The sequence below is a fragment of the Nematolebias whitei genome, chromosome 11 (assembly GCF_014905685.2).
Source record: "Nematolebias whitei isolate Nwh7 chromosome 11, NemWhi1, whole genome shotgun sequence".
In the NCBI taxonomy this organism is placed as follows: domain Eukaryota; kingdom Metazoa; phylum Chordata; class Actinopteri; order Cyprinodontiformes; family Rivulidae; genus Nematolebias; species Nematolebias whitei.
Window position 1 is genome coordinate 17,304,274 of NC_056508.1, and position 10,236 is coordinate 17,314,509.

General features: G+C 39.8%; 1 protein-coding gene across 1 annotated transcript; it reads right to left on the reverse strand.

Moving 5' to 3' along the window:
• Positions 1–654: 654 nt before the first annotated feature.
• csf1b (colony stimulating factor 1b (macrophage)) lies at positions 655–5,693 on the reverse strand. Its single transcript, XM_037683830.1, has 7 exons — positions 5,652–5,693; positions 4,155–4,268; positions 4,016–4,078; positions 2,949–3,119; positions 2,651–2,855; positions 2,418–2,554; positions 655–675 (listed from the first exon to the last, which is right to left on the reverse strand). Exons 1-7 carry the CDS (start codon positions 5,691–5,693, stop codon positions 655–657), a joined length of 753 nt encoding a protein of 250 aa, XP_037539758.1.
• Between the last annotated feature and the right edge of the window lie 4,543 nt (positions 5,694–10,236).

Below are 10,236 nucleotides of genomic sequence, written 5' to 3' on the forward strand. Positions count from 1 at the left end.
GTGGGTTTTCTCCAGGTGCTCCGGTTTCCTCCCACAGACCAAAAAACATGCATGTTAGGCTGATTGGTAACTCTAAATTGTCCCTAGGTGTGAGTGAGAGAGTGAATGGTTGTTTGTCTCGTTTGTCTCTATGTGTCCCTGTGATGGACTTGCGACCCGTCCAGGGTGTACCCCGCCCCTCGCACAGTGATTGCTGGACATGGGCACCAGCGACCCCCGTGACCCAAAAATGGAATAAACGGGTATAGAAAATGGATGGATGGATGCTTTTTATACACTTGTCTATTGTTGTCATCTGTGTTCTTTGCTTAAAACAGGTCTCTCTTGTAAATGAGTCCCCGAGGATCAATGAGACTAACCTGTAGAAATAAAGGTTGAATTGAAAATAACTGTCTCCGTGTCTGTCAGCACAGAACAAAAGTGTCTTTGTAAATGAGATAATATTGCATAATTTTCCAAGGCTAAAAGTACAGTAGTGTTAGAAAAAACATAAAACCTGATTTTAATGATCACATTTAAGAGCAACAATGTCCTCTAAGTTTATCTAATTGCATTAGTGTGGGGAACAAAATTGTGTCCAGAAATAATCCGTGCACTGAGAAGATTCTCATGGCAGCTCTGCTTAAACAAAACCATTTGCTTCCTGCTTGGCCTTTAGTTGTGTGGAGCTGGTAACTACACGCAGATGACGGGAAAGAGGGGATTCTGTTAAAATATTTGAAGCTACATGTCTGTCTTCCTTAATATAACGTCATTAGAAGCAGAGAGCAGAGCTACCAACCACTGCAACATCACAGTGGGTTTTGTTTTTCCTCTCCTTTGATCCTTTTCCCATTTTTTCCTAAACTAGGTCCTCTAACTTTACATAGTGATATAATTATACCCCACACAATGTTTTGCTTTACTATAATAACTATATTAACTCTTACTATTATTAACAACGTTACTGTTATAGCCATAATAAACCAATATATAGACTCATAAATGCACAACAACAATAAAGTGTAATTTTAAGTTAATATCTGCAAAACTTACATTTTTAGTTTCAAGTTTGGTGAGCTGTGGCAGCCATCTTGAATGGGGTTGACTGGTAAAGGTATTCAGTTGTAAATGAACATTCGATGATTATATTCAACTAGTTTCAGTAAAATTCAGCAAGCGCTTCATGAGACATTTTGTTAAGAGGCAAACACAGACGTCACAAAAACAATAAATAAAATGCTTGTCCTTTATACTGTATAGATATCCAGGAAGTCAGCGAGGAACAGAAAGTAAAACAGCATCCATCAGATCAAAAGATGGAAGTGGTTTTAAATTTGATTGATCTTGACTAAACAAATAGTTTCACCTTTTCTGCCTCATAAAAAGGTAGTGCCTGTGTGTCTGACACGTTACAATGAGCCACCTCAGGAATACTCCTGTACTGCTCGGACAACTCAGAATTCAGCCTGATTCTCAAATAATTTGTCTGAAGTGGTCCATTAATCCATCCATCCATCCATTATCTTTACCCGTTTGTTCCATTTTGGGTCACGGGGGTCGCTGGTGCCCATGTCCAGCAATCACTGTGCGAGGGGCGGGGTACACCCTGGACAGGTCTCAAGTCCATCACAGGGCCACATAGAGACAAACGAGACAAACAACCATTCACTCTCTCACTCACACCTAGGGACAATTTAGAGTTACCAATCAGCCTAACATGCATGTTTTTGGTCTGTGGGAGGAAACCGGAATACCCGGAGAAAACCCACGCATGCACGGAGAGAACATGCAAACTCCACCCAGAAAGGCCCCTGAACCGGGGTTTGAACCAGGGACCTGTTCGCTGAGAGGCAGCAGCTCTACCAGTTGTGCCACCGTGCTGCGGTCCATTAATCCCATTTATACAAACTTTCTAGTTTTTCCATCCAAAAATATTCAGCTTCTTTAAACAGCAACTAGATTTGTGCTGTTTTCTTTACAAACAACTGTGAAGAGGGAGATAACTTTCCTGTCACTTGCCTCTTTAATATCATGGTTATATTATTTCTGTTCTGCAGGAGTGATTGTGAAATGAGGAAAATCTGTTCAGCTCAGTGTTGGCCTCATTAAGTTGTGCTGTGTGTAAAATTTTATGTAGCTCTTAAGCTTCAGAATGTGCTCTACAATTTTTTTTCTTCAAATAAAAGCCAACAAGAAAAAAAAAATCTTCTTAATAAAGGAATAAGAACATAAAAAAGCACTTGTAAGTTTTAGATGTTTTTAATGTTGTCGTGAAGAATGAGGCTAGCTTCCACCGTGTTATGTAACGACTTCTGGAGGATTCAGAGCCACGCCTTGCTGCCAAGGCCTGCTGTTATTACAAACAGAGTGGAATGCCAGGCTAAACAGCATTTACACGTGTGGTTTTTAGGTTTACTAAATAAAAATATTAGTACCTTGTGTATGATGAGACAGTAGAGAGTAAATATAATTAGCAGTCCTCCGCAGATGGATGTAATGATGAAACCAAGTTTGAACAAATCTTTGCTCGGTCTTCTCTGCGAAGTCTTTGCTGAGTTCCTTCCATAACTGTCTAGAGAAAAACCCATATGTTCGGTGATCACAGAGTTCTCAGACATCTGTGGTTCTCATCCATCTCACAGCATTCCCAGCAGATTAGATTACACACCTGTAAAATACTCTGCAGTGGACTCAGCAGGAAGCTCTTCTGTGGTGGAACTGAAGGTGTCTGAGTATTCATACTGGCATCTCCAGTCGACTGGTGAGTCACTGGTCGTCACCAGCTCCCAGTAAACAGACAGCACCTCTGACGCTTTCCGCAGGGCGTCTAAAGGAGACCCACGGTGGACCATTTCAAAACTCTCGGGCTTATCCTGCAACAGATCCCAAGAGGCAGAAGAAAATGTATCTGTGCACGCTTGGGGATTTCTCATCTAACAGATATTACGTTATTCTCCACAACTCACCTCGAGTTCTTCATTAATCTCAGGCACACACCTCTGAGAATAAATGTTAAGGATGAGCGCTCTCAGGGTCTGAACATAGCCATCATTTACTGAACCCCGGTTGTACTTGAAGTGGGTGGTGAGCAGCTCCAGTATCCACGGCAAGGCAGCTTTCACAAAGCAGCATTTGCTCTGTAGAAAAGGTAAACAGTGCAAGCTTTACGTTTTACGTCGAATTAAAGGTGGAGCATTCCTTGAAAGATTTCATTTTGCCAGCTGCCTTTTATTCCTGAAGTTTAGACTGAGATCATCTGATACTGAGAAATGAGAGCAAACCCGTGATGCAGTCTACTTTTTATAGTGGGTACACTGTGCTTAGAAACCAAAGCACACCAGTTACAACACTGTAATCATCAGTTTATTTTGATTTTTAAGCATATTGAACATTTCAAAATTTATCTGACGCTTTTATTTGAATAAATGTACAACAAACTTTGTACAACAGTTGGCTTTGTATTAAAAACATGTTACAAAATTTATAAAACAGTATGAAAGCAAAACATGTTCAAGTATTAAGCAGTAAGTACGGAAGTATTAATTATAAAAAAAACACGTTGAACCAACTCATTGTGTGTATAAAATGTTCCAAATGTGTTGACAATGACACAAGCCCATGTCATATATCATTGACATGGGCTTGTATTATTGGGCACTTTTAAGTGGGTATACTGAAATTTCCAAGCTTATCTAGTGGATAGACTCCGTATGCCTGCATATCACATAGATCACATAGACTACATCACTGGAGCAAACCTTGTAAATGACATTATACATGATTTTATGATTTTGTGCTCAAGCTGATAGCGTGTTGAGAATGATTTTCAGTTACTACGGCATTGAATTTTAGCACAATATCTGTAAAACTGGCTGAGCTATAGCCATTTTTGCGATGTCTAATGTCATCTAGCTGTCAGCCATCTTGCATTAGGTTGACTCCACACACATGCACAGACAGAGGCATAAAGATTTTCGCCTCTCTCCTTCAGCAGTGAGTGATAAACCAACTCATTCAACACGAGCTGCCTTACCAGCGTTCTCCGTTCTATGAATGTGTAGGTTATCGAACAGCCACTTCTCAACTGGTTGTCCATCTGCAGAAACAACAACAGGCAGCTCTCAGACCGGGTACACATAATCTGGTCATTCTGATGTTGCTCTAACACCTACCAGCTGCCTCACAGTCAGCAGGTGCTCTCTAGTAATCGAGTGTCTGCATGGACCAGGGATCTCAGTCATTGTGAGAGGGAAGCTCAGGAACATTAGCACACACAGACACTTTACCTGCAACTGACATGATGAGCACATATAATGCCAACGGAAAAATGCATCCAAATGCTTTTTCTTGAATTAAACGTGTTAGAAAACACTAAACAAATACAATGAAATTACCAACTTATCTCAGCGATAACAAAATAAAATCCAATGTGCTTTGCTGACTTTTCAACTTGATCATCACATTCTCTGTTTATGTGGTACCTTCCAGAGCCAGATATGGGCAGGAAAATCTTATAAATCATTTTAAAAGGTAAAAAAGGAGTTCAAAGCCTACCACAATGGAATTTCAACCAAACTGTTGTACAACAATTTCACAACTGGAATGGCACCAATACTTGAATTTCTACCCAAATTCCAGTGTCAGATAAGAGAAGCTGCACCTTCTTTTTGCCAATTCTGCACATTACCCTAAAGAAACTTTCAACCCTTCGAAACAAAATTTACTTCTGGTCTTTTAATTTATTTGCGCCACAGAAACTCGGCTACAGAAATCAGCAGGTGGACTCCTCCTGTAGCTCCTGATAAATGTTACCAAGCACCTTTTGGCAATTATAAGGTCAAAATGGAGTCCAGATGGACTGACAACCTGGTGACAAACGTGCGTTCTTTACACTGCGAGGAAAAATCTTAACTCTGAAGATTTTTTGAGGGGGTTGGGGGTGGCAGTGGGGGGCAATCCTCACCATAATTTATTTGACTTCACATTTGCAGTGATCCTTTCACGAATGCAAAACAGATGCAAAGCAAGACATTCAATTAAATCAAAGGAACATAATGTTTTGCACTCCACACATGGATTAAGAGAAGAAGAAGAAGAAAAAAAACTTTCTTAGAGAGCTGCAAGCATAAAAAAAAAAACGTTTTAATTGTTTGTTTTTAATGGTTTCTTGGTTGTTCCCTCTTGACTGTGCAGTTCGACTTTTGCACAAGAAATGTATGTAATAAGTTAATGCAAAACACTTCGACCAGTTAAAGTTTCATAAAGGACCACTGTCTGGAGCGGGAAAAAAAAAGTCTCATGTCGTCAAGGCTTTAACTTAAAAAAGAAACTATAACAATACTTTATATAATTTGAACCAGAGATGTGAAAAGAGGTTCACCTCAAAGAAAACCCCTCACATTGGAATACTACTGGAAATCCACTTAATGCCTAAAGATGGTACAAAAGCAGATCAATTAAATATAATAAAACTATGTTACTGGAATGTAACAAACGCAGGGCCACATGATTCAAATATCACACATCACATATTTTGTTGCACATTTTTGATCCTTAGGTCCTAAACGGCCCTGTGGATCAAGGATTATGACACGTTTAGTGACGAGCAGCACGATGAATTATTAGCATCAGTTTGTCATAGCACTGATAAGTCAAGAGCTCTCACCTACCTTAGCTTTGCTCTGACTCAGGGTTGACACAGGGATGGTCATCTGGTATGTGTTTGACAATGGAAAACACCACACTCCTCTGTCACAAACATTGAAGCAAAGAGGTCGTTGTCATATATCCGTGTCCACTCCACAGAAACGAACTTGTTGTTCAGTAAATGTGACACTCCGTCATGTGGCGCTGCCTTTCAAAGTGTTAGATGATGTGCTCCTCCTTTCAGTGAGATCAAGCTCAGACTGACTGTTTCAGCTGACAGACAGCCCTCTTTAACACCTCCCATCTCTGCAGCTTTGACAAGGTACTCCAGGCTTTAAGGATGCGGAGTGGTAAACTGGTTTATGGCTGCAGACTGGTCATGTGAGATTGTTTTTTAATTTTTTTTTTTTTTAATGAAAGGTCTTTTGAAGGACACTGTGAACTTCAGAGGTGTTTTAAGATCTGTTTTATTTTTGTTTTTGAGACTCTAACCCTTAAAACAACTTTTAAAAATGTATGATGATCTCAAACCAAATTAAATTACAGAACAAGCTTGATGGGCGCTGGCCATGTGGAAAAAAAAAAAAATCAAAAACAGCTTTTCCAAAAATACGACAAGACTAAAAAAGATGTCTGCAAAATCTCACTTTTCATAATTAAGCACTTATTTTTAATCACTAATTCCAAAAGAACATGGTAATTTGCTTAATCCGTTTTAAAACCTATGATTTTATGTGTGTTATTAAGAGTCTAAATTATCTTGGTACATCTGGATTTTAAAAGCCTTTTCAAACGAGAACGGTGCAGTCTTTCACAGAGCGTGTTTTAAATGGTGAGGTCTGTTTCCAAATTCATAAACAAACTGGCATTCTTCCTCGCACATGCAATCAGAAAGTAAAACTGGAGGCAAAACTTCACAAGGTTTTCTCCGAACTTGCACACGGAGACACTGCAGAGCTTGAAAATGAGAACCAACAGGGAGCGACGCATCACTTTCCATTATCTCATGTGATCCAGTGTGGAGGCAAACGTAATTACATTAGAGGTTATCAGATTATGTTGACATGTTAGTAAAGCTTTATTGGAGATAAAGATCAAATGAGGTCTGATAAAAAATAGTTATTGAAAATTTTATGAGCTAAATGGTTTGGCATACTTTAAATTGTAAACACCTTGGTAACTTTGACCTTAATTAACTGATGTTTTTATGATTTTAACATATTTTTTTACACCTAGACATAAATTTCTCCACTCTTCTTTATATGGTTAACATTCTGTCTGTGAGTACCAACTATTGATTATATATTAGGTTGTTTGATATTATCAAGGAAGTCTTAAAAAGAATTAAAACACTTTTTATTTCAATCATTATGGTAATAAACGTTCGGAACGGTGGTCTGTTTAGAACCATGTTTTGTGAAATGCTGTGCGGTGAAGACTGATAATAAGTCCAAGTCCAAGTTTCTTTATTTGTCATACACGTGGTACATGTGGTGGAATGAAATTGTGTACACGGGGTCCTAGTTACATCCAGCAAAAGTATAAAATGTACAAGAAAAACAGTAATAAGATCTAAGAGGGTCCCAAGTGAGGACCACTTTAACAGGAAGGACTCGCAACCTTCAGTGACGTGAGCAGAGCACCATGAGCAATGCAGAAAGACACATTAGGATGAACAGGACAGCTCAGATCCACTGAAGGGGGTTCTGTGTAAAATAAACTCCCAACAACGTTAAATATCTTCAGAGATAGTTCTTTGAATGACCTCCGTTTGGAGAAATAGTTTTTATTGAGCAGACTGATGAGTTAACAGCTCATCTGAGCAGAGACGAGAACAATGGGTGTTCTTAAGACAACTCTGATCTGAAACAAGACATATACATGTATTTGTTTAAGCAGACACACATTTTTTACTTTTGCAACACAGATACATTTACATTATATGGCTATTCCAGCACAGATGTGATTTTGTTGCTTGAAGTGTCCCCTGATGAACTGGAAGTGCTACAGTCGCTCTTATTAGCAAATTGTCATAAACTCCTATGTTAATAATTAGATTAAGTTGATGTCTTCTTTCCGAGCACCTTTAGACTTTTAAACAACTGGATGTTCATTTCACTCAACTGAACCTCTTTGCACATTTGCACCTTTTTGTCTTATTTTACATTTTGCACTTTTTTCGTTGTTGGTACATTTGATTTTCTCTTATCTGTAATTATTTTTGTTTTTCTGCTTGGCATTCATGGCGGCTGTCGGGGTGGCCGGGCTCAGCCTTAGAGATAAGATGAGGAGCTCCGTCATCCGGATGGAGCTCAGAGTAGAGTCGCTGCTCCTCTTCATCGAAAGGAGTCAGTTGAGGTGGTTCGGGCATCAGATTAGGACGCCTCATGGATGCCTCCCTTAAGAGGTTTTCTGAGCACGTCCCACTGGAGGCCCCGGGGAAGACCCAGAAGTCGCTGGAGGGATGGTGTATCTTCTCTGGCCTGGGAACGCCTTGTAGGAAACGCCTTGTATCTGTGACTTTCCTTACCTCCATTGATTACGGTGACATTATTTACATGAACGCTCATACAAGAACCCTGCAGATGTTGGATGTTGTCTATCATGGTGCACTAAGATTCATAACTGGCTGTGATCATCGTACCCATCACTGCACCCTGTATTCACTGGTTAACTGGACATCATTAACTTCACGCAGACTCTCTCATTGGTACATTTTCATCTTTAAATCACTTCTTGGTCTGCTGCCTTCATACATCTCCTCCTACATGTCTCTGCGTGAGTGCAGCTACAGCGTGCGCTCTCAGGACATTATTACCTGCAGTGTTCCCTCAATGAGGACTGAACTAGGCAAAAGGGTCTTCTCCTACTTCGCTCCGGTTTCCTGGAATACCTTACAAAAAGATTTGAAGCTCTCAACCTTGACCTCTCCAAGTGGCTTTAAAAATCTGTAGGACTCCTGGCAGGGACCAACTCAGTTATGTTCCTGTTTTTAGTTTCTACATTTGCCTTAGAATCTAGCTGTTTTTTTTTTTTTGTTGTTGTTACCTTTTTCTTTTAGCCATCCTATTTGTAAAAAAAAAACAAAAAAAAACTGCAGTATGACTTTTTATAATTGTTTATTGTTGTCGCTGTTGTCCATTGTTGTCATCATTCTTTGTTAAATCGGGTCTCTCTTGTAAATGAGTCCTCGAGGCTCAATGGGATTTACCTGTCTAAATAAAGGTTGAATGAAAACGCCTCAGCGTCCCCAGAACAAATTGGAAAGTGTTGCTGGGGAGAGGGATGTCTGAGTTTCTCTCCTGGACATGTTGCCTCCATGACTCAACTGCAGAGAAGCAGTAGAAGATGTGGACAGCAAAGTAAGAATTTCATTACTCAGGGAAACATGTTTCCAGTTATGCACATATCTTTGAATCCTTTGAATGTAAAGACTTAAAATGAGTGAACACATGAATAGCTACAAAGTATTTCAGATTGGAGTTGGAATCCACGTTTACTTCACCCCACTCAGCCTGGCCATTAACTCAGACCATTTCACCAAACAGGTTGTTCAAAAGCCATCTACAGCAGGTAAGATATTGACTGTTCATGAGCTTTTCATGGAACCCTACTTCAAAAGAGTTGAACTATTGCTTTAATGGCCAGGCCAGCTCTCTGGGTGTGCTACCATTAGCCAGTCTGCTCAACATGTTTGACTTGTTCTTTCAGTGTTTGTGTGCAGCGCCGCAACACATTAGATGAATGGTACATCTAAAACTGTTCATTTGTGGCTTCAGCTTATTATGTTGTTCTATTCTAATAGCAACGTAAAACATCATGCTATAGAAATTATGAATGTGTGTTCAGAAAAGTTTGGGTGAAATAAAAACATGCAAAATTCTACATTTCTTTTCTGGGGCCATCCAGAACTGACTATTCCAAAAAATGAGCTGATTTTCTGTGTTGATTTTAGAGTGTTTCCAAACAAAAATCAAGTTAAAATAAGAATTTTCTTTAAAACTCGTCAGAAGAAAAAAAAAAAAAAGGCAAACAAAATCTTTAATTTTAAATGAAGACAGGCAGCACGGTGGTGCAGTTGGTAGAGCTGCTGCCTCTCAGCGAGCAGGTTACCCTGGTTCAAACCTCGGACCGGGGCCTTTCTGGGTGGAGTTTGCATGTTCTCTCCATGCATGCATGGGTTTTCTCCAGGTACTCCAGTTTCCTCCCACAGACCAAAAACATGCATGTTAGACTGATTGATAACTCTAAATTGTCCCTAGGTGTGAATGAGAGAGTGAATGGTTGTTTGTCTCCAACTATTTGCAGTCAGGTCTTCTGGATGCTTTCTTTTTTGCTGACACATTTTGTCCTTCATCCAAAGGACTTCTTCAATCTGAGGAGTCATAAAAAAAAAAAACTATCTCTTTGTCTCATTTGTCTTTGTGTCCCTGTGATGGACTGGAGACCTGTCCAGAGTGTCCTCACCTCTCACACAGCCAGAGCTGGATATGGGCACCAGAGACCCCCGCAACCTGAAAAGGAAGAAGCGGGTAAAAGATGATGGATGGATGGATGGATGGATGGATGGATGGATGGATGGATGGATGGATGGATGGATGGATGGAT